The 26,158-nt window shown below is 39.6% G+C and overlaps 2 protein-coding genes across 3 annotated transcripts; both read right to left on the reverse strand.

Annotated features, from left to right (window-relative positions):
* LOC120240349 (olfactory receptor 10Q1-like) lies at positions 1–24,166 on the reverse strand. Of its 2 annotated transcripts, none has more exons than XM_039245065.1 (2): positions 24,110–24,166; positions 1–1,019 (listed from the first exon to the last, which is right to left on the reverse strand). In XM_039245065.1, the coding sequence occupies exons 1-2, from the start codon at positions 24,114–24,116 to the stop codon at positions 55–57; spliced, it is 972 nt and encodes a 323-aa protein (XP_039100996.1). In that variant the 5' UTR covers positions 24,117–24,166; the 3' UTR covers positions 1–54. The 2 variants fall into 2 exon arrangements, with proteins under 2 accessions (XP_039100996.1, XP_039100995.1); XM_039245064.1 differs by lacking the exon at positions 24,110–24,166 and adding an exon at positions 22,512–22,588.
* On the reverse strand, positions 17,792–18,736 carry LOC120240351 (olfactory receptor 5B12-like). The gene has a single exon (XM_039245066.1). It carries the CDS (start codon positions 18,734–18,736, stop codon positions 17,792–17,794), a length of 945 nt encoding a protein of 314 aa, XP_039100997.1.
* Positions 24,167–26,158: the final 1,992 nt, after the last annotated feature.

Below are 26,158 nucleotides of genomic sequence, written 5' to 3' on the forward strand. Positions count from 1 at the left end.
AAGTGTTTCATGTTGTCACATGCTCAGGTATGTATTTCAAGTCCCCCTAAAACTTCAGAGAGCTTCAGCTGTTCCTTTGCTACCCATGGCCTTTTTCAGGGCACCTTTGACATCCTTGTTCCTAAGGGTGTAAATCAGCGGGTTGAGTAAGGGGGTGACGAAGGTGTAGATGAGGGCAAACTGGCGGTCCTCGTCCACAGAGGAACTAGACTGGGGACGCAGGTAGACCAAGGCACAGAAGCCATACTGAAGCAAGACCACGGTGAGGTGCGAGGAGCAGGTGGAGAAGGCCCGGCGGCGGCCCTCGGCAGAGCGGATGCGCAGGATGGCGGAGGTGATGAACACATAGGAGACAGAAATGAGAATGAAAGGGACGGTCAGCACGAGGATGCTCACCACATAGAGCACGGCCTGATGCACACGGATGTCCGCGCAGGCCAGCCGCAGGACAGGAGGCACGTCGCAAAGGAAGTGGTTGATTTCACGCAGATGGCCACAGAAAGGCAGAGTGAAGATCAAGGAGGTGAGCTGCAGGGAGAGGAGGAGGGCCAGGCCCACGGCGCACACCACCATCTGGACGCACAGCTTCTGGGTCATGATGAGGGTGTAGTGCAGTGGGTGGCAGATGGCCACATAGCGATCATATGCCATGATTGCCAAGAGAAAGCAGTCAGAACAACCAAGAGTAAAAAAAAAGAACATTTGGGCCCCACAGCCAGCCAGTGGAATGGGCCTCTGGGCCCCCCAAATGTTGGAAAGCATCAGAGGCACCACCACTGTGGTGTAGCAGATCTCTACAAAAGACAGGTTGCACAGGAAGAAGTACATTGGGGTGCGCAGCGAGCTGTGTGTGCACACCACCCAGATGATGGCCATGTTGCCACCAAGGATCATCAAGTAGAGGAGGAGGAAGAGGAGGAAGAGGAGGGCCTGGAATCCGGGGACGGTGGTGAACACTCGGAACACGAACTCAGTGGGGCCGGACTGGTTGAGGACTGCGCTCCTAGCCAACATGGCTCCTGAAAAAGAAGAACAGAAGGTGCTGAATCTTCCTTTGCTGAGTTGTTTTATTGCCTGAGTTAAAATAAAGGCATGTTTCATGCAGAAAAAAATAACTCACTTACTCAAATCCTCTAGTTTGTTAAAAAAATTAAACTTAAAAATTAAGTGTTGTGTATTTTGTGATGTAAAAGTCGTGAGAAGTGAAACATAGTAAAACACTGTTGTGTCTAAATAATTATTTCAAGTATTGTTTTATAAAGAATGGGTGTTTCAAATATAATTCTTAAGAAGTTTATTATGAAAAAGAATTTTTAATAGCAATCCAGACCTAAAACCTTTCAACTGATATAAAAACTATAAAAAATGGGTAGGAGAAAGAAGAAGGAGGTAAAACTGTATAAAGAGTGATTTATATATAGACTTTATATGATTAAAGTGTTTATTGAGATGTGGTGGTTAGAAAAGTTTATTCTTTATATATTCTTTAAAATTTAATATGAATCACTTTACTATTAAGCAGAAAGAGAATGTATTTTTCCAAATATATATATATAATATAAACATATGTCTTTTCCCAAGTTTAAAGAGAAAATGAAAGAAGGAAGCTATCGTTCAAAAAGGAAAACGAAGTATGCCGGTGCAATTTTGATTGGGATTGCATTGAATGTGTAGATTGCTTTGGGTAGTAATGACATTTTAACTATATTTATTCTTCCAATTCATGAGCATGGAATGTTTTTCCATTTCTTTGTGTCTTCTTCAATTGCCTTCATAAGTTTTCTATAGTTTTTATCATACAGATCTCATATATCTTTGGTTAGGTTTATTCCTAGGTATTTTATGGGGTTTTTGTGTGTGTGTGTGTGCAATTGTGAATGGGATCAGTTTCTTGATTTCTCTTTCTGTTGCTTCATTGTTGGTGTATAAAAATGCAACTGATTTCTGTATGTTGATTTTGTACCCTGCAACTTTGCTGAATTCTTGGATCATGGGGGAGAAGAAAGGCAGAAACAGTGGGGGAGAGGGAGGGAGGCAAACCATGAGAGACTCTTGAATGCTGAGAACAAACTGAGGACTGATGTTGTGGGGGGGAGGGGATGGGGGGTGATGGGCATGGAGGAGGGCACTTGTTGAGATGAGCACTGGGTGTTATATGGAAACCAACTTGACCATAAACTATTAAAAGAAAAAAAAGGAAAACGAAATGGGTACAGAATTCTATAGAATAGTAATATTTTAAGAATGTCATGGGGTGCATGCGTGGCTCAGTCAGTTGAGTGTCCAACTTCAGCTCAGGTCATCGTCTCTCGTTTGAGGGTTTGAGCCTTGCATCAGGCTCTGTGCAGACAGTTCAGAGCTTTGGATTCCGTGTTTCCTTCTCTCTCTCTCTGCCCCTTCCTTGCTCATGCTATGTCTCTTTTTGTCTCCCCTCCACCTAAAAAACTGTTGTCAGAATCAGGATGAAATATATCAGTTAAGATAATAAATATATGGGATCCTTCCATAATTTGGCTATTGTAGATAATGCTGCTCTAAATATCAGGGTGCATGTGTCCCTTTGAATTAGTATTTTTGTATCCTTTGGGTAAATACCTAGTAGTGCACTTGCCTGATGGTAAGGTGAGTCTATTTTTTTTTGTAACTTTTTGAAAGGTTTATTTATTTATTTTTGAGAGAGAGAGAGAGAGAGAGAGAGAGAGAGAGAGAATCTCAAGCAGGCTTCACGCCCAGTAAGGAACCTGAGGTGGGGTTTGTTCCCAGGAGCACAAGATCATGACCTGAGCAGATATCAAGAATGAGGTGCTTAACCCACTGAGCCACTCAGATGCTCCTATTTTTAACTGTTTGAGGAGCCTCCATCCTGTTTTCCAGAGTGGCAGCACCATTTTGGATTCTCCTCAACAGTGCAAAATCCCTTTCCTCTACATCCTTGCCAACACTTGTTGTTTCCTGTATTGTTAATTTTAGTCATTCTGACAGGTATGAGGTGATACCTCATTGTATTTTTGTTTTATATTTCCTTGATGATGGTGATGTAGAGCGTCTTTTCATGTGTCTGTTAGCCATCCGTGTGTCTTGTCTTCTGCCCATTTTTTTCCTTTCATAGTTGGTTTCATAGTTTCATAGTTCCTTTCATATTGTCAAGTTGGTTTCCATATAACAACCAGTGCTCATCCCAACAAGTGCCCTCCTCCATGCCCATCACCCCCCTTCCCTTCTCCCCCACCCCATCAGCCCTCAGTTTGTTCTCAGCATTCAAGAGTCTCTCATGGTTTGCCTCCCTCCCTCTTCCCAACTCTTTTCCCCCTCCTTGTGTCCTCTGTTAAGTTTCTCCTAATCCACCTATAAGTGAAAACGTATGGTATCTGTCTTTCTCTGCCTGACTTACTTCGTCCAGCATAACACCCTGAAGTTCCATCCACGTTGTTACAAATTTCTGCCCATTTTTTAGCTGGATTATTTGTGGATTTTTTTGGGTATTGAGTTTGATAAGTTCTTTATAGATTTTGGATGTCATTTATGAGATAGGTCATTTACAAATCTTCTTCTATTCCATCAGTTGTTTTTTATTTTATTTTTTTTATTGTTTACTTGGCTTTGCAGAAGCTTTTTATCTTGATTAAGCCCCAGTAGTTCATTTTTGCTTTTGTCTCCCTTGCATCCAGAGACATATCTAATACAAAGTTGCTACAGCCAATGTCAGAGAGGTTGCTTCCTGTGTTCTCTTCTATTTTGGTTTTGATGGTTTCTTGTCTCATATTTAGGTCTTTTATCCATTTTGAATTCATTTTTGTGTGTGATGTAATAATGAAGTGGTCCAGCTTCATTATTTTATATGTTGCTGTCCAGTTTTCCCAACACCATTTGTTGAAGAGACTGTCTTTTTTTCCATTGAATACTCTTTTCTGCTTTGTCAAAGATTAGGTGACCATATCGTTGTGGGTTCCTTTCTGGGTTCTCTATTCTTTTCTATTGATCTATGTGTCTGTTTTTGTGCCAGCACCAGACTGTCTTATGGTTAGAACTTTGTAGTATAGCTTGAAGCTTGGAATTGTAATGTCTCCAGCTTTGCCTTTCTTTTGCAAAATTGCTCTGGCTACAGAAAGAGCCCAAAAGAAGATATGGTGTATATGTTCAATGGAATATAATTCATCCATAAAAAAGAATGAAATCTTGCCATTTGCAATGACGTGGATGGAGCTAGAGAATATTATGCTAAACAAAATAAGTCAGTCAGAGAAACACAAATACCATAAGATTTCACTCATTATGTGGAATTTAAGAAACAAAACAAATGAGCATGGGAGTGGGGAGAGTCATACCATAAAACAGACTCTTAACTATAGAGGACACACTGAGGGTTGCTGGAGGAGAGGTGAGAGAGGAGGTGGGTTAAATAGTGGGTTAAGGAGGGCAATTGTTGTAATGAGCACTGGGTATTGTATGTAATTGATGAGTCACCAAATTCTACACCTGAAATGAATATTACACTGTATGTTAACTAACTGGAATTTCAATAAGAGCTTGAAGCTACCAAAAATAAGGACAATAAATACAGTTGGGGGTATATCCCCTATTAAAAGATACAGATGTTCAGATTAAGAAACAATATTTTTAAGAGGCAAAAATTCAGCGCCATATAAAAACTACCACTATTTTTGTCCTTCTCTGCACGTATAGGAGGATTAGGAGGAACTTGACGGAGGAACAAGGGGGAGAAGAAGGGCGGAAATGGTGGGGGAAAGGGAGAGAGGCAAACCATGAGAGACTCTTGAATGCTGACAAAAACTGAGGACTGATGGATGTGGGGGGGAGGGGGGATGGGCATGGAGGAGGGCACTTTGGGGATGAGCACTGAGTGTTATGTAGAAACTAATTTGACAATAAACTATTTGTAAAAAAAAAAATAGTAAAAAAAAAAATAATCAATGGTGACATTTAAAAAGACATTAAAAGTCCCAAAGGCATTCAAAAAAAAAAAAAAACTACCACTATTTTTATCTGAAACATTTCTGGAAATTCTAAAATATGAAATAAATCACAATCTCCAACCAAAAGAGATGACAGGCATCTGATTGTCTCCGTGAAAACCCCAGGGCAGCCAACTGAGAAATTGTTAGAACTAATAAGAGAATGTCTTAAATAGCCAATAGTTAACTGATTTGTATGTAACCACCTTGTTCCCCTTTCCCTCTATGAAATATCACGTTGGGTCTTGACAGCACACTGAATTAATTCGAGGCGAGTAATCTTCACATCCAAATGTACATCTAGGCATTTACACACCCTCCAGTTGAGGTTTTTGGCTTACCAAATCAATTGTTTTTGTTCCCAACTGTGAATAAGCCAAGTACACTTGATATTGTTCAAGTGACAGAATAATGTACTAAATATTCAACTATGAACACAAAAAAGACTTTATTCCACGCAAATCAATTGTAATGTTTTGGAAATATTTGAGAAAAGTGAGCTGCGAACAAGTAATAATTTACTCTTGAATTAACTAAAATGGACAGAGCTCTTGTAAATGTTTGAGGGAGAAATCAGAAAAAGAAGGAGCATGCATTTTTTCACAAATGTCTTTACTTTTTAATTGTGTGTCAAAGACATTGATTTTTAAAATTGCAGATGGTGACCTGTGAGTAGAGTTCATGTAAGAAACACTTAAGTTTGTAATAACCAGTCAACCAGAAGCACACACACAGAAATGGCTTGTTCATATGTCAGGAGGCTGGGGTAAAAATGTGTAGTTATATGTTTTGCATATGCTTATGCAATTATATGTTAAAGACTGTAACGAATATACAACATTTCAAAATTAGATTTTTGGGGGGTTCCTGGGTGGCTCAGTTGGTTGATCATCTGACTTTGTCTCAGGTCATGGTCTCACACCTTGTGGGTTCAAGCCCTGAGTTGGGCTCTGTGCTGACAGCTCAGAGCCTGAAGCCTGCTTTGAATTTTGTGTCTCCTTCTCTCTCTCTGCCCCACTCCTGCTCACACTCTGTCTCTGTCTCTCTGTCACAAAAATAAACATTAAAAATAATAATAAAATGATTTCTTTTGGTAATTGCCCTTTCAACTATCTGATCAAGCTCTGGCTCTGATTGCATTGGATGAAAGGGCTTTTACTTTATGTAAAACACAAACGTTTTTCTCCATACCAGCAATAACTACTTAGAACATTCTAATCCCAATAGCCACACAAATATAAAATGTCAAAAAATGTAATCATAAGACAAATTTAAGGCAGCTATTATAGCTTTTTTATGATGGAAAAACTCAATATTTTAGAAGTATTAGCTATCTTAAAATAATGCATATAATTGGTAGGATTCTGATTTAAAAATCACAAGATAATTTGAGTGTGTATATGTGCATACTTTTGTGTGCATGTGCGTGTATTTCAAAATGTGATTAAAGTTTATTTGGAAGAACAGCCAAGTGAGAATAGAGTAGGGTGAAGCTTGCATTAAATATTAAATTATAGCATGAATGATAACATGTCATATATCAAAATTAAATCAATTAAAAATACATGCAGGAAAAGAGAGGTCAATAAGACAGAAAATACTCATGAATATATGAGTCTCCAATTCATGATAAAGGCACAGCAGCATAGCAGTTTGGCTAAGAGCATGTTTTCTGCCATCGGAAACATACCAGGGTTCGAAGTCATCATGGGCGCTTTACATAAATCCAAATACTTCAATTTTTAAAATCCATAACATGGAAATGATAATAAAGGCACTTAACCTATAGGGTTTCTTTGACAATATAGCAAAAATAAATTAAAAGCGCTTAATATGGTGTCAGTCCCTATAAATATTCACTAAATGTTAACTCAAACTATTTTTCAAATAATCACAGTATGGAATAATGGACTAATATTCATTTTGATGTTAATTTTTAGAAACCAATATAACATACTGACATTTAGTTTGGGTGGTCAGAAAGCATATTCTTTAAAAGCCAAATCAGGGGCCCCTGGGTGGCTTAGTCGGTTAAGCGTCCGACTTTCGCTTAGGTCATGATCTCGCAGTTTGTGGGTTCGAGCCCCGAGTCGGGCTCTGTGCTGACTGCCAGCTCGGAGCCTGGAGCCTGTTTCAGTCTGTGACTCCCTCTCTCTCTGACCCTCCCCTGCTCACGCTGTCTCTCTCTCTCTCTCTCCTAGAAATAAATAAAACATTTAAAAAATAAATAAATAAAAGCCAAATCATAAAGGAGTTAGAAGAACATACAGATAAGGACAAAACTGAGACCCTGACCCAGCAAGATTTAGTTATTAGAAGGTAGAGTCTACCTTACACTCTTCGGTTCTTGGATTTTACTCTTTCAGTCTGGATCGATTACTTTGCAACTTTGACAAGATGTCCCAAAGACCCAGAAAGACCGATTTGTTGGAACAATTCTGTTGGAGGGTCTAATATAAATATTCAGTCTCTGAGCCTATACATGTAGAGAGGGAGGCAATCTCCTACAAAGTATGAAGAAGCCTGAGTAAAGTCTCTGCTACTCCAAACTGTCCCCGCCATTGTCCACATTGTCCACTGAGCACTGTGAAGGAAATTCTTGAGGTAATTGAAAAACTGCACAGGCTTTAAGGTCCTTTCGCCTGTATTTGAATCCAGGCTCTGCCACATGCCAGCTCTCTGGCCTTGAAATTTTACTTACTCAATAAGTAAACCTACAAAGCTGTTTCCTTAGCTGACAATCTGCAATGTCCGTGTGCATGTTAGTAAAAATATACACAGAACGCCTTGGGCGGTGCCTAGCTCTTTCCCTTCCCAAATATTTCCTATTGTAAAATATACATAACACAATACTTAACATTTTAATAATTTTAAGTGTATAGTTCAATGGTTTTTAAGTATATTCTTATTTTTGTGCAACTAAACACCGTTATTGACAGAAATTTTTTCATCCTGCAAAAGGGAAATTCTATACCATTAAATAACTCCCCATCTTTCTTCCTTCCCAGCCCCTGGCAACCGCAAGTCTACTCTCTGTGTCTATGATTTTTAAAAAATGTTTATTTATTTTTGAGAGAGAGAGAGAAAGTGTGAGAGCAGGGAGTGGGACAGAGAAAGAAGGGGACAGAGGATCCTAAGCAGGCTCTGTACTGACAGCAGGGAGCCTAATGCAGGGCTCAAACACAGGAACCATGAGGTCATGTCCTGAGCCAAAGTCAGACCCTTAACCTACCGAACCACACAGGCGCCCCTCTGTGTCTATGACTTTGACTACTCTGGTTACATCATATAAGCGGGAACATAGAGTGTGTCTCTTTGTGACTGCTTATTTCACTTAGTGTGTCTAGCTTTTAAGAGGAGCTCCTCTCTTCCCAGTGCTCACCCTGTCCAATCCCTTTACAACTATCTTGTCTTTCCTGAAATCACTGAAAGTCTGCCAGCTTGGATAACTTTTCCTTCCTTTCTTCCTAGCTAATTTCTACAGGTTTCTGCTCAGGAAGCAATTATCCAGGAAGAATTCCTGTTTCTCCTTCTCTCTGCACCTATGGGTAAGGTGCTATTTGTATAAACTACTGCAGAACTGTGAGTATATCTCAGCTACAATACTCTGGCACCTGCATCAGGTTAAGCACCGTCAAGCAAACAAGAAAGCTAGCTAGCATTTATTGAGCACCTGACATCTACTGAAATCTTAGCTCTGGGGACAATATTTTTTTAAATATAAAAAATGATGTGTGTCCTTAACCATGTAAGGGAGACCTGATGTTTAACAGAATTTGGGAAAAACTCCTCTAAGTGAGAGTTTCCTATGTAATCTTTCTAGAATATCAAAGCTATAAAATACTCCTTCTCCTACATAGAAAGATATATATATATATATATGAATAGATTAATAGGTACATGGATACATATATACATAGTCAAGCACATTTGGGAAAAACTAAATATTCTCTTTGTGATCTGCAAGAGAGATAAGCATTAAAAGGCTCTTAGAATCCTGATATGCAGAAATGACTATAAATTTAGCTTTTTAAAACTTATTTCTCCGGTGTTTCACGAAAGCTTTTTTATGTGCCTTGAGAGCATATTCAAACATAATAATAATTGCTTGTGTCATAATGTGAAGGCACACTTCTAAACTCTCTGCATGTATTAATTCAGATGCACCTTGCAACAACACCATGAGGTAGGTCATATTTAATGCCAATTTTACAGTTCAAGAACTGAGAAAGATGAACTAGTATGAGATACACAGCTGGTCTGTGGTGGAGTTGTGATTCAAGCCTAAGCATTTTGGATCTGGAAAAGAAAGACCTAAGTTTGGACCCCGAGTTCACCACTTCTGAGTTACATGATGTTGGACAAACCACCGTCTAAGGAAGCCCGATTGTCCTCATCTGGGAAGTGTGGATAATTATATCCAAACCATTAAGCTATTTGATTTATTTAACCCTTCTTACAGGCACTTTGAATTTCTCCCTGCATGATAAAGTAGGGATTAAGAAACTTCTTCTATAAAGGACAAGATAGAAAATATTTTAGGCATTGTAGGCCACATGGGTTCCTTGCGTATTCCTTGCGTATCTCCTTCCTTCCTTCCTTCCTTCCTTCCCTTTTTCCTTCCTTCCTCTCTCCCTCCTTCCCTCCCTCCTTCCTGTCCTTTCCTTCTCTCTCTTTCTGCCTCCCTCCTTACCAATCTTCTTTCTCTCTCTCTCTCTCTTTATTCTTTTTCTCTTAAAGTACAAAACATATTCCTAGCTCAAGGGCTGCACAAAAAGAGGTTGAATTTGGTCTATAGCCTAGTTTGCCTATCCTTGCCCAAAACCATTACACTCAGCAAGTTAAGATCAATTAGGGGGGAAAATAGCCATTAGTTTTTAAAAAGTAAAGTCTCTTAAGATGTTTCCTTACCTCTTTGCGATTCACTTCATTCGTCGGCCATCAAAGAACATTCATAAAGGCACAAATTTTTTGTTTCTGCCTATTGATGATTAAGGGAGCACTTCCAGAATGCTTCCTAACCCCATGTATTCTGTTCTTTAAGGATGAAATGAAATAAAAATACATGGATCCAGAGATGTAGAATCCCCTGGAAATGAAAAGTAACCGGTAGGTGATGTTTTTGTAATATCTGAATGTGTATGGCAAAGATGTACTGGTGTTCAGGAAGCGTCAGGTTTTAGAAAGCCATTCTTGGGATAGGGCAAGATAAAGAGGAGCACAAGGAAAGTGGGTGTACTTCAGAATTATTCTAAGCCAGAGTCCTACATGGAAGGACCAGACTCCTTTTCTGCATTCTCCTCTTTACTCAGAGTCCATTTTTGCCTGATTTAGCCAGATAATTTAATGCTTTATAGGGTGTCTTAAAATAATGGGTCCCAAAGAGGAGGAATTTCCCCAGTGGCCTTTCTTAAACCAAATTCAACTAAAAAATATTGGGAGGAAATTTCCTGGGTTGATCAGCTGTGACAAAGTTAATGGGCACCTTCATAGTCACAGACAACTGTTTTCTGGGGACCACAAGGTGGTGTCCTCATTCCTATCGATACCCAACCCACAGGAACCTAAGGATGAGTATTCTGGCAAATTTGGTCTATGGGAAACATTCATGCCAGCTCAGGGTTCCCAGAAGGAGTAGACTACATAAAAGTATCCTCACCCGGGAAATTGGGAATGTGAATTTTAGTCTGAGTTTGCCACTTAAATGCTAAGTCAACTAAGGCAAATTTTGAAGATTTTTGTATTTGAATTTCCTCATCTATACTATGCATGGTTGGACTAGATGACGTTTATCGTCCCCCCTCACCTCAAAAGTCTACAGTTTCTACTTCTCTCTCAAGGAATAGAGAATATATGGAAGAAGAGCATCTCACTATCACTGGTAGCTTCCTCACTTCCTTTGTCAATCATATCATATTTCTTTCTGCTGAGCTCTGCCCCATTTCTACACATTTCCATGATGATAACTGAGTTGGTCATTATATTTACAATGAAATATGTTTGTTCTTATGTTTTTAATTTCATGCCTGAAGCAAGTGGGTGGTTTGGTAATGTGTATTTGAATGCCTTTGCCATGAGCAGCCTTGTTATTTTGGCCTTTACCCAAGTAATTTGCCAGGATACTTTCAGCCTATCATGGTTGTGTTATAAGTCCAGTCATACCTTTGAGCAAAAGTATGTATTTTATTTTTTTAACATTTACTTATTTATTTTGAGAGACAGAGAAAGTGCGAGCAGTGGAGGGGCAGAGAGAGAGTGAGAGCTAGAGTGAGATTGAGAGCGAAAGCGCGTGCAGGAGAGAGAATCCCAAGCAGAGTCCACGCTGTTAGTGCCAAGCCTGATGTGAGGCGCGATCTCACAAACTGTGAGATCATGACCTGAGTCAAAATCAAGAGTCTGACACTTAACCAACTGAGCCACCCAGGCAACCTAAAAGTATGTATATTTTAAAATAAGGTATATAATTCCTATGTAGTTATAGTTTGTAAGAAGATTTTTCTCATTACTTTCTCCTCAGATGTTAAATGGATAATTACTGATGAAATTTCACTGGGTCCATAAGGAACAACACTGACTATCATGTAGCAAATAATGACCTTCAAGGGGTTCCAAATGCTCTAAGTCCCAATTTAAAGAAAAATTTTTTAACATTTATTTATTTTTGAGAGACAGATAGAGACAGAACGTGACTGAGGGAGGGGCAGAGAGGGAGACACAGAATCTGAAGCAGGCTCCAGGCTCTGAGCTGTCAGCACAGAGCCGGATGTGGGGCTCGAACCCACTAACCATGAGATCATGACCTGAGCCGAAGTCAGACACTCAACTGACTGAGCCACCCAGGTGCCCCAACTAACCCCCAATTTATCCCCATCAACAAGCTCAGAAGTGTTTGTCTGCATAATGATGCTGACACTCACACGCATGGTAGAATTTGGAGTTGGAATAAATTATTCTTGATGGATTCATCAAGACCTCTATGGAAGGGTTTTCACACAATGCAAAGGAGCAACTCCTTTCCCGACAGGATGTTACTGAAATATTCCCTCACATCCACACGTGCTCAGCATCTTCTCTGTCTCACCCTCCCTCTTTTCACCCTCCAGCCCCATTCTTAGCAAATAGCACTCTCTTGGGGAAGCCATCAATAAAATGCTATGGTATCACATAAAATTTTAATAAAATACATGGTATCATGAAGCATGTCTGGCTTTCTCTCACTAGAACGTTAGAAATGGCTGGTTTTATGAAGTACTCACAGAAAGCTTTGAGAAATAAAAAGATTTGTAGTGTGCGCATGTGTTTTGGGTACATGTGTCTCAAGAATAGCACTAATCTCATTCTTAGTTGACCTTTTAAAGTTTGTATGTTAGTACTGATGATGAGAAGGACACTAAAATCCACCATTTTCAATATATTTCCTGGGCACTCCAAAGAGAGAAGAATGAGACCATTCTGTGGCTGGGGTCAAATATTAAACCTATCTTGACTGGTTGGGTTAAACAGAGTCAGACAGAGAAATTGGTCTTTGTTATGGTTTCCCAGTATGGTTCTTGGCCCTAGGAAAATGCTTCAGCTGGATGAAGTATATAAACACAGGGTGGGGTCAGAAAATTATAAAACCTGCAGGAGAGGAGAAATAAGATCAGATGGTTATGAAGTGGTGGGGGGGCGGGGCAGAGAGATGTGATGGTCCACTATTGTCTCTATTAATTTTGCTTAAGGTATAATAAAAATAATTTTAAAATTTATTTCTTTATAGCACACCAAACACCATACTAAGTACATTAAAATGTATTATCTCATTAAATCTTACCCTAACTCTTTGAAGCAGTTACTATTGTTATGCACATTTGCAGACAGGGTGACTGAGGCACTATTAATATAGTTTGAATCCAGATTGTCTGTCAGAGACTTTTGATTTAGCCATTGCATTAGTACCTTTTCTTTCTTGCTTGCTTGCTATCTTGCTTTGCTTTCTTGCTTTCTTCTTTCCTTCCTATCTTCTTTGTTTCTTTCTTTCTCTCTTTCTCTCTTCCTTCCTTCCTCTCTTTCTTTCTTTTGTTCTTTCCTTCTTTCTTTCTTTCATCTTTTCTTCATTTCTTTCATTCCTTTCCCTCTTTCTCCATTCTGTCATCTTTCTTTCTTTCTTTCTTTCTTTCTTTCTTTCTTTCTTTCTTTCTTTCTTTCTTTCTTCTTTCTTCTTTTATTCTATCTTTTCTTCATTTCTTTCCTTCCTTTCTCTCTCTCGTTCTTTCTCCCTTCTGTCATCTTTCTTTCCTTCTTTCCTTCCTTTCTTTTTTCCTTCTCTCTTCCTTGCTCTCATTCTCCCTTCCTTCTTCCTTTCCTCCTTCCTTCCTCCCTTTCTTTTCTCTTCTTTCTTTCTTTCTTTCCTTCTTTCTTCTTTCTTTTCAACTACTAGCACAATTTAAAAACACTCCTTCAGAATGGAGAATTTGTGAAACAATTTTTTATGGTTGTAAGGCCATTAAGTGACTTCTTTTCTGGATATTTGTCTTTCTAATCAGAATTCCTTAAAAAAAGAATTCCTTAGAGAAAAAATAAAACAGTCTTGTTCTTGCAGTCTGGCTTTGTAAGGAGAGACAACTCAAACTATGAAGCTCCCATGAGGAGTAAAGACTTTCACAGTCATGTAGGGAGAGTAAATCTATGCTACCAGAGAAAGAGCCTTCAGTGGATGCCAGTTCTTAACCCCTTTGCTTTTCTTTCTGGCTGTCAGGCCAGAAGATAGAAAAAATTGGGCCATTATTTTTTTCTATTCAATATTTACCAGTAGAAATTTTCTTATAATGGTTGGCTACACTGTTATTTATTATTTCCATATGTTAGACTCAAATTAATCATTTTTAAATTCTTGAATTTCACAATCATCTGGAATGCCTCAAAATCTCGCAGGCCGACAGGTGGTTTGAGCCTAAGATAGAAGCATGAGTTTAGTTAGTGAAAATGGTTTGTACTTCCATAGGATGAGGGAAGAGGGAATGTTGTGGTGGTGATCTGAGATATGTCCTCTATTTGGGCTCATAAAATAAGCAAATCTTGAATCCTATAATTAGCCATTAAGGACCCAGCTTGGTGCTGACTCATTTATTCAATCTCAGCTCATTCACTCATTTATTCATTCACTCATGTAATCATCTATTCACATATTTCCTCACTCATTAGTTTAATTTCTCATTGAATAAACATTTAATGGTTCCTAGTAAAAACCAAGCCTGGTAGAGGAGAGAAGCCTTATGTATGAGCTAAGATCAGTCCTCAGGAGTATGCAGTTCCCATTAGATGCCAGGTCCAGGGATCCCTTTTAACTTGTAGAACACTACATCTTGGCCTCAGTGAACTGGAGTGGCTGAGGATATTATTTCATTCTTCTGGGATTCACCTAAGAAGAATCCCCCTCACTGCTGATCTGAAGTTTGGTGTCTTGTTAAAGTCAAAGTCATGGTTAATAGGTCGGGGGAGGGTTTGAGTATATTCATCTGTTCCTAATGCTTCTGTCTTAGTTCACCCAGGCTGCTGTAACAAAATATCAAAGCCTGGGTGGCTTATAAAGAACAAATTTATATTTTACAGTTTTGGAGGCTGGAAGTCTAAGGTCAATGCTCAGGCAGATTCCATGTCTGATGAGGAAGAACCTGTTTCTTGGTTCACAGAGAGCTATCTTTTTGTTATTTCATCACATGGTGGAACGGCAAGAGGACTCTGTGGGATTTTCCTTTTTAAGAGCACTAATCACATGCACTAGACACCTAATCTGTCCCCTCTGAAACACCCATCTCCTACTACTATCAAACGGGGTGTTAGGATGTAATATATGAAATTTGGGGGCACACATTCCGTCTATAGCCGTTGCTATTTCCAGAAACAATCTGACAGAAACTTTTGATTATATAAATTTATTATGATTTTATTTAAAAATTACAGAAGGATAATTGAGAGATGAATCCATACATTATCCCATTGCTGTCCAACACAGGGTGGTGGACCTGGTTAAATCACTGTCTAAATCTGCCTGCTGAAAGTGCTGCATAGCTCTTGTGACTAATAGCCTACACCAGCCCTCCAAGACTTAAAGATCAGGGCATGGATGCTTTCTGTGTACACATTTGCCCTTTACTGCCTTTTCCTATTTCTTCCCTGTAAGGCAATGAGACATTTGGGATTTGATGAAGGTGAGCACATCGGATCTTCAGGTTCGTGGTCTTCCACCTTCTTAAAAGAAGATGTTCACTGGAGCATGTAGGATTCCCAGCTAAGTGTCTTTATCCAAGTGAATGTGTAGTATGAAGCTTCTGGAAAATAGCGATGATAGGGCTTCCCAGATAGCAAGGACTGTATTGTAAGCAGCAGCAATGCATGGATGGAACACATGGGTTCTGGTCCCCTTTACGTATGTCTGATCACCTCAAAAATGTATGTGGTCTAATAGGCCCCTACTTAGAACTTTGATGAGCAGTAGGAATTTAAGGTCTTCAGAATGCCAACATTAAAGAATATTTAAACAGTTCCAAGGAGACTCTAGATCAATATTATTGTGACTTTTCATGTCTCTTTGAGTCCTAGTGATGTATTACAAGGATAATTGTATTATACTGAGAAGACTAGTGGTCTTTGATAGAATAATTCTTTTTTTTTTAATTTTTTTAATGTTTTATTTATTTCTAGGAGAGAGAGAGAGAGAGAGCGTGAGCAGGGGAGGGTCAGAGAGAGAGGGAGACACAGACTCTGAAAAAGGCTCCAGGCTAAGAGCTGGCAGTCAACACAGAACCCGAAGCGGGGCTCGAACCCACAAACCGAGAGATCATGACCTAAGAGAAAGTCGGACGCTTAACCGACTAAGCCACCCAGGTGCCCCAAATAATTCTTGATCTTAGTATCCTTTATGCCCACTACACAGTATTATGGCATTAATCAATTGTTAACTGAAGTAAAGTGGAAAGGATGTGCTTTGGAGTCCCACAGACTTGAGTTCAAAATTCTCACTTTGCCACCATCTGTTGTGTCTGAGCCTCCATTTTGTCCTATTTACATGGCTGATCACCTCAGAGGGATCTGAATGAGCTCACATATGCAAATAATGAGTAGATACTAGATGATAAATAAATACATGTCATCTTTTTTTTGGGGGGGGGGTCTTAATCCCGTCTTATATCAGGCTCTGGGGAAGTGACTGCATTTGACAATCTCCTGCTGCTCAGGTCTTATCCCTAGATCCATTACATCCTACACTCCAGAGCTGGGGTCCAGGCAGCAGTATTTTTAAAAATCTCTAGATTATTTTCATGTGCAGTCAAGGCTGAGAATCACTGTTCTAGGTTAGTGTTTCTGGGATGAGTCCAATGGCTTTCAAACCCAAGCATGCTTTGGAATCATCAGAAGGGCTTCTTAAGATACAAATAACTAGGCTATCATCCTAGAGTTTCTGATTCTGTGGTTTGAGGTGGGGGATTCTATAACTGTCACTTCTAAAAAATTCCAGGTGAAGCTGATGCTGCTGGTCTTTCTATGATGCTTTTGAAACACTGGTCTCAGGGAACAAATCTCAAAGTGTGACCTGCACACCAACCTCTGTGAAATACAGGGAAAGCTTGTTAAGAATGTAGGCAGACTTTCCTATCCAGACTTTCTTGTATGAACTTTATCTGAATGCAGGTAAGGAGTAGGGATGGGTATATTTTCACCCTCTGAACTCTGCTTTTCTCTCTGAAATTCAGGAATTAAATACAGTAAGCTCACATAATATCCCTCATTATCTAAACTCACCACTGGCATTTTTGCTAAGTTCAGGATCCAGGTATATGTGGATAATGGAGGATAATTCTGCAGATTTCTGGGCTCTACCAGAAATATATTAAATAAGATTATCCGGAATTAGCCCCTGGAATTATGCATTTCAACATCTCTCAAGGTAATTCTTTTTAAAAAATGTTTTATTTATTTATTTTTGACAGAGAGAGAGAGAGAGAGAGATTGGGAGAGCTCACAAGCAGAGGAAGGGCAGAGAGAGAGAGAGAGAGAGAGAGATACAGAATCCAAAACAGGTTCCAGGGTTGGAGCTGTCAGCATAGAGCCTGATGTGGGGTTTGAACCCACAAATGGTGAGATCATGACCTGAGCTGAGGTTGGACGCTCAATTGGCTGAGCCACCCAGGCCACCCAGGAGCCCCATCAAGGTAATTATTATTTTTTAAATGTTTATTTATTTTTGAGAGAGATAGAGATAGAGACAGAATGTGACCAAGGGAGTGGCAGAGAGAGAAGGAGACACAGAATCGGAAGCAGACTCCAGGCTCTGAGCTGATAGCACAGAGCCTCACACAAGGCTCAAACTCATGGACTTCACAGATCTCACGGACAACAAGACCATGACTGGAGCTGTCTGATGCTTAACCAACTGAGCCACCCAGGAGACCCTCAAAGTAATTCTTAAGAGAATGAATGTCTGAGAACTATGGCTCTATACTACATACAAAAACCACAGAATTATTTTGAGTTCTAGTGGTTAAAAATGTAATTCTGGCATTATACACTTAGGAAATTTACCTGCAAATCAATGTACTGTGGAACTTAAAGTATCTAGGCTTGTAATCTTCATCTTAAGATAGAAGCACCATCCTCTTTCTGGAAAAAGATATCTAATTTTTTTTCTACTCAATCATATTCCCAAAGCATGAACAAAACCAGTCTTATGTGCAAAAGAACTACTCAGAGAAATGAAAGACAAGAAAGAATTAAAATAAAATATTCTTAGATACTAGAAGTCCAAGAGAAATGTCATATGATTTGATTGTTATTTCTAATTAGTAGGCTAAACCCAATGAAGACTTTGCTTTTCCAACTACCTTTTGAAATGCACCCTTGACCTCTTTGTTCCTTAGGCTGTAAACCACAGGGTTCAGCATGGGGATAACCATAGTGTAGAACACGGATGCCATTTTGTCTGTGTCCATGGAATGACTGGAACTTGGCTGTAAGTACATGAAGATGATTGTCCCATAGAAGATGGAAACAGTGGTGAGGTGGGAGGCACAGGTGGAGAAAGCCTTCTTCTGTCCCTCAGCTGAGCGCATCCTCAGGATAGCAATAAAAATAAATAGATAAGAGTTCAAGATAACCAAGAGAGTGAAAAAGACATTGAATGCTGCCAATGTGAAGAGCACAATCTCATTCATGTAGATATCAGAGCAAGAGAGAGACAGCATTGGGGGAATATCACAGAAAAAGTGATTAATTACATTGGAATGACAGAAGGAGAGGTGGAAAGTGAGGGCAACATGAATGGAAGACTGCAAGAGTCCACAGATGTAGGAGCCAGTGGTCAGTAAGGTACACATAGCTCTTGTCATGGTGGTGGTGTAATGCAAGGGTTTGCACACTGCTGCATGGCGGTCAAAGGCCATTGAGGCCAGAAGGAAACTTTCAATAGTGGCAAAGGCTGAGAAGAAGAACATTTGTGCAGCACATGCATTGTAGGATATGATCTTATCTCCTGTGAGAAACTCCACCATTACCTTGGGAGTGACAGCTGACGCATACACACAGTCCACAAAGGAGAGGTTGCTGAGGAAGAAGTACATAGGAGTGTGGAGACGAGAGTCCAACAGAATCAACATGATCATTCCAACATTCCCAACCAGAATGACGAAGTAAATGATAGTGAAGACTGTAAACAAAGTGACCTGCATCTCCAGGGCATCTGTTAGCCCCACAAGAATGAATTCCATCACCTCTGAAATGTTCTCCATCAAAGTCTTTTGGGAATCATAGTGAGAGGTGCCTGGGATAAGATGAGCAAACACAAGATAATGCTATTTCATCTCTATCATGGGAACTGACTGTGAATAGAATCCCTTCCCCCACATGTGTCAGCTTTCTGTCAAGGGCAGGAACCCACATGCAGCAAGTTGGACTGTGCACTGGGGTCGGGGTGAGTTGAGCAAGGCCGTTCATCTAGAAGTTACGTGGAAGGACAATGACATGTCCTTGCTGATGGCTGCCACAGGGGACGGAGGTACATTTCAGTTTGCTTGTTGTATAGTATCTTCTATTACACTAAGCCAATAAGACTCCCTTTCACTACTTGCCATATCGTGCAAGCACTCTTATTACAAGTACATGAAATCTTAATCAACAAAAAAAAAAAAAAGAAAAGAAACATTTTCTCAGTCATTGGTATATGATACAACAAGTTCTCATCAAACATTTTCTCAGTCATTGGTATATGATACATTTCTTGGAGCGCCTGGGTGGCTCAGTCGGTTGAGCGTCCGACTTTGGCTCAGGTCATGATTTCGTGGTTTGTGGGTTTGAGCCCTGCGTCGGACTCTGTGCTGATAGCTAGCTCAGAGCCTGGAGCCTGTTTCAGATTTTGTGTCTCCATCTCTCTCTGACCCTCCCCTGCTCTCTCTTTCTCTCTCTCTCTCTCTCAGAAATAAAACATTAAAAAAATAAAACATCAAATACATTTCTTATCTCTGAGGGGCCCCTCATTGACTTGTTCATAACAGCTGAAGACTTACAGTGATTCAGGACCCTGCTTTAGGGGCACCCACTCTTCACTTTCTAATTCAAGAGAGTCCTCAACTGGATGCTTAGTCCACTGACACTGTGGACTCTGCTTGGGATCCCCACCCCCCCCCGGCCCCCGGTCTTACTCTCATTCTCTTTCTCTGCCTTTCCCCTCCTTGCACTTTCTCTGTTCTGCAACATAAATAAATAAACATTAAAATATTTTGGTATATTTCAGTAACTCTCAAAAAGAAGGAACAGTTTTTCAAAAGGTTGAAGCAAAACTGTAATTGTTTTCTGTCTATGTCATGATCCTTATTTTTCTCCTAGGTTGATGTTTTCTATCTCTTACCACTACCTATGACTTTGCTTTATTCATGGAAGGGAGAATGTGAAGGAGATGGAAGAGTTACTTTCATCTTCACCTAAGGACTTTGTACCATTGACCAAGCCATGGGTGTCCATCCATGTTATCTGGGGGGTCTGGTTGTGCTCACCTCCCATGGCAGCTTGGTTAACAGCTGACTGTGGCTGCCATAGTTACAATATGAGAAGCCCTCATGACCCAAGAGACACTCTGACTCTGGAATCGTTCACATTCATTTCTCCTAGATTAAAAATCCTTCATATTGAGGGATGGGTATGATATAGCCCTGTCTTTAAGAATAGTCAAGTGGGAGAGACCTGTTATCCAAAAGTTATGTTCATCATAATGTATTTCTAAAGTAGAGGTTATGTACACCCAGGGGACTTTGGAAGTAGAAAAGATATATGGTTAGCCCAACACAGGGACTCAAAACACCTCTCTGGAGATGATTTCTCCTGAGTTGTGGCTTTGGAGACTTCAGAAATATAATAACAATTATTAGTTATTATAATAGCAAATACTTCTGTAGTCTTTGTGTCAGGAAACTGTTCCAAGCTGTTCACATATATTAACTCATTGAGTACATTTAGTAACTCGGAGGGAAATACTATTATTACCCCCTTTTTATTTCAAATGGAACTGAGGCTTAAAGAAGTAAGTTACTTGCCTAAGTAGCAAATTTGGTAGTATAACTGGGGATTTGAACCCAGGCAATATTGTCTAAAATCCATAATACTAGGCAACCTTCTCAAAATAGTGGGTCAAGTTAATCAAATTTCCTATATTTCAGGTTCTGGATCTTTCAAGTGGGAATGATAACAATTTTCATCTTTTGAGGTAGATGAATAGAATAACGTAGATCATGCAAAAAACACTTAAAATAAGGTCAATTAAACAGCAAGAACTCAAGTAATTCAAGCTGTTACTACCACTATTACTATACCAGGCAGAAGAAGCACCATGGATAAAAGCATGAATTGGTAAGCACAATGGTATAAACAGGCAATTATAAACAGACAGTAATTAGTAAAATGCATGGCACAATCATAATCTCAATTAGATATTGGTGTGCAAAAGTAATTGGTAGAAACGAGACAGATAGGATTGAATTCTAAAGGAAAGAGAAGAAAAAATGCGTTAGGTTATAGATATAATACAACCATTAAGAAGAAGAGCCAAAGGTGACTATTTACACCAAGTATAATAGATAAGTGTCGCTCACTGATTAGCACCCTAGATGGGATGTGGCCTTGGGAACACTGCTTATACTCTGCAAACCTCAGTTCATTGTCTGTGAAACACCCAGTTCATGATATCCAATGTATCTATTTTATGCAGCTGAAAAGTGAAATTAAGTGATTTAGGGAGCCCTACTAACATGATCCCTGGCACATGGAAAGCATGCAGTGTTAATTCCCTTTTTCTTCTTCTCCCCATAGCTGGCTTTGCCCATAAGCCACCTCTGTACCAGCAGCTGGTATTATAAAATGAATCACATGATTCCATGGTTCCTGACTTTTTTAAGGGGTAGTGTCAGCTGGCTCTGGAAATTATCTCCCAAAAGTGATCAGTGATTTTATAAAAGCATGTATAAAGTATTACAAAATGATCATGGAAGTGTCCAGAATATGCCAGAACACCCTACTGACAATGAAGATACTTGCTCCTGAGACTGGTTCCTCAATTCCTCAATGTCTGTGCTTGTTAGAATTGCTAGATTTGCCCCAAATGCACAAATATGTGCATATTTTGAAAAAACAAGTTAATTTCTGTATTTCACTGATGTACCAAGAATGACCAACATATTGACCAAATTTCATGTCTATAATGTTTGTAGCTACAAAGAGAACACAAAACAGTTATTTTTTGATCCAGGAGTTTGAGGTATAGGGGTGTGGTTATGATTGTTCCACAAATACAAGCCCAATTCTGATCCTAGTTCTGTCGATAAATCAGTCGGGTATAGACCTGCTGCTGACTGTTATCTTTTTAATTCACAAGATGCAAACCCCTGTCTCTCTCCCTTGCAGGCTGCTCTCCTGCTCTGATGTGACAGGAAACACGAAGGTTCTTTGAAAAGCACAAAAGAAGGCACTTGTGGGGATGAGGACTGGGTGTTATATGGAAACCAACTTGACAATAAACTATGAAAAAAAAAAAAAGAAAAGCACAAAAGATGCTAGCATTTCAATCAAACCATCTGAACCATTACTTTCCACTGGCTTTCTCATCTCTCGGTTACTACGGGGTATTCAGCCCCGTATATTGAAAGTCCAAACTTGGACGCTAAAGGAAATGACTTTACACTCTAGATGCCCAAACAGATGTTGAAAGTTCTACAACCCCTGAGATTTAGAAAAGGAGCCATGATATTTGCACGGCTGCTCTTCTAGCATGTTCTAAATAAAAGAGATAAGGAGGCATGGTCTCCTTTTGTGATTCTATGACCTCAACCATTCATTTTAAGATATCTGATTACAATCGGTGGAAAGAATGGTGAGTGATAAGCTAACAAGGGGTCTACAATCTAGCCATTTCGCCTCTTTGGGCTTTGTTTTCCATATTTGTGAAATGAACATGGTTGGACCTTCTAGAGCCCCTTTTCATTCTAATTGGTTACGATTGTTTGTTTTCTTGATACTTACTTCTGTCCTGGGAACAGACAAAGGAGGGTGCAAGGCAGGGAGGATGCGAAACCTCCATGGCCACACTGTCGACCGGAAGTCCGCATCCAGAAAAGCATCATGCTAGAGAAGTTCCTTCCCCATCTGCGGAGCGCGGTGCTGTGGAACAGCACTTGGGCTTGTGCTCTTACAAATACCAGGGCCAACACAAGGACCTTTTCACTCCACAAATCTCAGGGGGACATTTATTGTCTTGTGAGTGAGTATCTCAGGAGGCTCCGGATCCAGGATTGGTCCTTCTGACCTGAACCTGACAGGAGGTATCAGATGACGTCTGGGTGTATTTGAGCTGAGAGTGCTCTAGAAGACACACGGGGATGGAAGCTTAGAGAGAGGAGCCCCCAGTCAGCAAATCAGAAGTGCCACATCCAGGCCAGGCAACAAAAATAAAAACCTCACTAAACTCTTGGGTTAGGTGATGTCATTACTCTCATGCAAGCTTTCTCATAGCTTTATCTTTGGGTTTTGAGTTTATTTATTTTTCAGAGAGAGAGAGAGAGAGAGAGAAAGTGTGAGTGCGGGGTGCAGAAAGAGAGGGGGAGAGAGAGAATTCCAAGCAGGCTCCATACTGTCCAAGCACAGCCTGACTCGGGGCTCAAACACATGAACTGTGAGCTCATAGTTTGATCTGAAGTCAGACACTTAACCGACTGAACCACCCAGGCGCTCCAATAGCCACATTTTTCTTAAAGGCCTACAAGTGTCCTTAGGAATGTTTTATTTTTTTTAAACAAAATACGCATTTCTCTTACCAGTACAGAGATGCTTTGAGGATATTGGGGGGATTTCCCTCCTTATTTTTAGAACTAAGAATATGGATCCATTCCTCCCTCCACATAGTAATCTGTGACCGCAAACAGCAGGCAGAATTATCTCTCCTTTATCAATGCAGTCCAGTGCCGCTGCTGCAAGTTTGAGCTCAGCAGTCATGGGGCTTGTCTTCAAATTCTAGTTCTGCCACCGGTTGCAGGGTGACCTTGGCCAAGGTATTCAGTCTTTCAAAGCTTTAAAGTATCACCTATAAAAACAAGGATAATCCTATACATCCCTCATAGGACAGTCCTAAAGATGAAATGAAATGTCTGTAACACATCAAGAGATCAATCAACTTGGGGCACCTGGGTGGTTTGGTTGGCTAAGCGTCCAACTTTTGGTTTCAGCTCAGGTCATGATCTCATGGTTTGTGAGTTCGACCCCCATATTGGGCTCTGTGCTGACAGTGAGGAGCCTGCTTTGGATTCTCTCTCTCTCCTTCTCTCTCTGCCCCTCCCCTGCTCACTCTCTCTCTTTCTCTCAAAATAAGTAAATCTAAAAATTTTTTTAAAAAGAGATCAACCAACTTAAGTGTTACTATTTTATCATCAGTAAAACATGATACATTACATGGCACAAATTAGTGGTACCAAACATTATACTTGCTCCCTACATTTCCTTGCCCCTTGCAGAGAGATAGAATCATGGGCTAGTTCAATGTAATAGACTGGAGAAGAAGTGTAATATGTGCCGTTTCTGGGTTGAGGTATAGACAAGCTAGTGCACAAGTATGTAATGCCTCCTACCTGCCATGGTGGCCAAGGAGCCTGCATGTTCCAGAGGGTGTGGCTACAGATGGCAACGCCTCCATTGGCCTCGGTGTTTGAATGAACACATGCAGAGACTCTTCTGGATAACCTGTGACACACACGTAATAGCAGAAGTAAGAAATAAATCTTTGCTGTGTTAAATCAGTGGACTTGTGGGCTGATTTGCTACTGCATGTCATGTAGTCTATCCTGTCTAATACAACAGATAATAAGATATTCATGTTTTGTTGTCTATGTGGCTTTTTTTTCAATAGATCCTTGAGTACTAGTTGCCTTATAATTTATTACATCTTTTTTTTAATGTTTATTTATTTTGGGAGAGAGTGAGCATGTGATTTGGGGAGAGGCAGAAAGAGTGAGAGAGAGAGAGAGAGAGAGAGAGAGAGAGAATCTCAAGCAGGCTCAGCGCTTAGCACAGAGGCTGATGTGGGGCTCACACCCATGAACCGTGAGATCATGACCTAAGCAGATATCAAGAGTTGGACCAACTGAGTCACCAGGTGCCCCGTATTACCTCTTTTTAAAATTACAGCTTTATTGTTACATAATTAACATAATTATATAAAATTCACCCACTGAGGTTTATATAATTCAATGATTTCTTAGTATAATTAGAGCTGTACAAGCATCACCAAAGTCAATTAAGTTTTTTTAATGTTTATTTATTTTTGAGAAAGAGACAGAGAGAGACAGAGACTGAGAATAAGTGGGGGAGGAACAGAGAGAGAGGGAGACACATACGCCGAAGCAGGCTCCAGGCTCTGTGTTGTCAGCACAGAGCCCGACGCAGGCCTTGAACTCATGAACTCTGAGATCATGACCTGAGCTAGAGTCACCCAGGGGCCCCAAAAAAGTCATTTTAAAGAACATTTTCATCATCTAGGAAAGAAACTTTGTACTGATTAGCAGTTACTCCCATTTCCTTCCACCTGTAGCTGAATCCTAGGAAACCACAAATCTAATTCTGTCTCTATGGCTTTGCATTGTATGAAAGTTTCCTATAAATAGAATCATAGAAAAGGTGGTCATTTGTGAGTGGCTTACTTTAGAATGTTTTCAAGGTTCATTCCATTTCTAGCATGTATCATTATTCCATTCCTTTTTGTTAGATTTTTACATGGTATAAGATTTCAAATATTTCTGTTCACTCTGTAGACTGACTTACCATATTCTAGATGGTGCTCTCTGAAGTACAAATATTTTAATTTTGATGAAATCCAATATATATATAGAATCCATATATACATATATATATGTATATATATATATCTTTTCTCTTGTTTCATATGTTTTTGGTGGTGTATGTAAAAAGGTTTTGCCCAACCAACGTTTACAAAGATTTATTCCTATATTTTCTCCCAGGAGTCTTAGAGATGTAGCTATAAACATTCAGGTTTATGTTTTGAGTTAATTATTGTATGTGGTATTTATTCAGTTTCATTCTCCTTATTTGCCATATTTTTTTGGAGATATATTTCACATAACACAAAACTCACCATTTTAAAGTCTACAATTGGTGGCTTATATTCATGATATTTTATAACCATCACAAGTATCTTATTTCTGAACACTTCCATCACCATAAAATTAAACCCAATATTGAATAATGTTGCTATACGTATTCATGTACAAGTGTTTTGTCCAAATGTATGTTTTCAATTCTTTTAGGCATAAACCTACAAGTGAAATTGCTGGGTCATATAGTAAACTCTACATTTAACTTTTTGAGGGCCACCAAATGGTTTCCCATAGCAGGTATTATTCCTCATTCTCACAAGTACGGTATGTCCACAACCTCTCCAAAATTGTTTCCATTTTCTTTTTTATAGTCATCCTGCCAGGTATATAGTGGGGTATTGTGGGGTTTTTTTGCATTTCTCTAGTGACTAATGATGTTGGGCATCTTTTTCTGTGTTTATTGGTCATTGGAGACCTTATTTGAAGAAATGTCTATTTAGATACATTGCCCATTTTTAAGTCCGGTTATTTATCTATTTAATATTGAGTTGTAAATGTCCTTTATAT

The sequence above is a fragment of the Hyaena hyaena genome, unplaced genomic scaffold, assembly GCF_003009895.1.
Source record: "Hyaena hyaena isolate Hyena2069 unplaced genomic scaffold, ASM300989v1 scaffold_252, whole genome shotgun sequence".
In the NCBI taxonomy this organism is placed as follows: Eukaryota; Metazoa; Chordata; class Mammalia; order Carnivora; family Hyaenidae; genus Hyaena; species Hyaena hyaena.

Bases quoted from the DNA above. Each gene is read 5' to 3' on its own strand.
- LOC120240349 (XM_039245064.1), bottom strand. From the start codon at position 22,569: ATGGAGGTTTCGCATCCTCCCTGCCTTGCACCCTCCTTTGTCTGTTCC. The intron at 1,020-22,511 runs GTAAGTATCAAG...CTTCTTTTTCAG, and splicing joins TGTCTGTTCCCAGGACAGAA to GAGCCATGTTGGCTAGGAGC.
- LOC120240351 (XM_039245066.1), bottom strand. From the start codon at position 18,736: ATGGAGAACATTTCAGAGGTGATGGAATTCATTCTTGTGGGGCTAACA.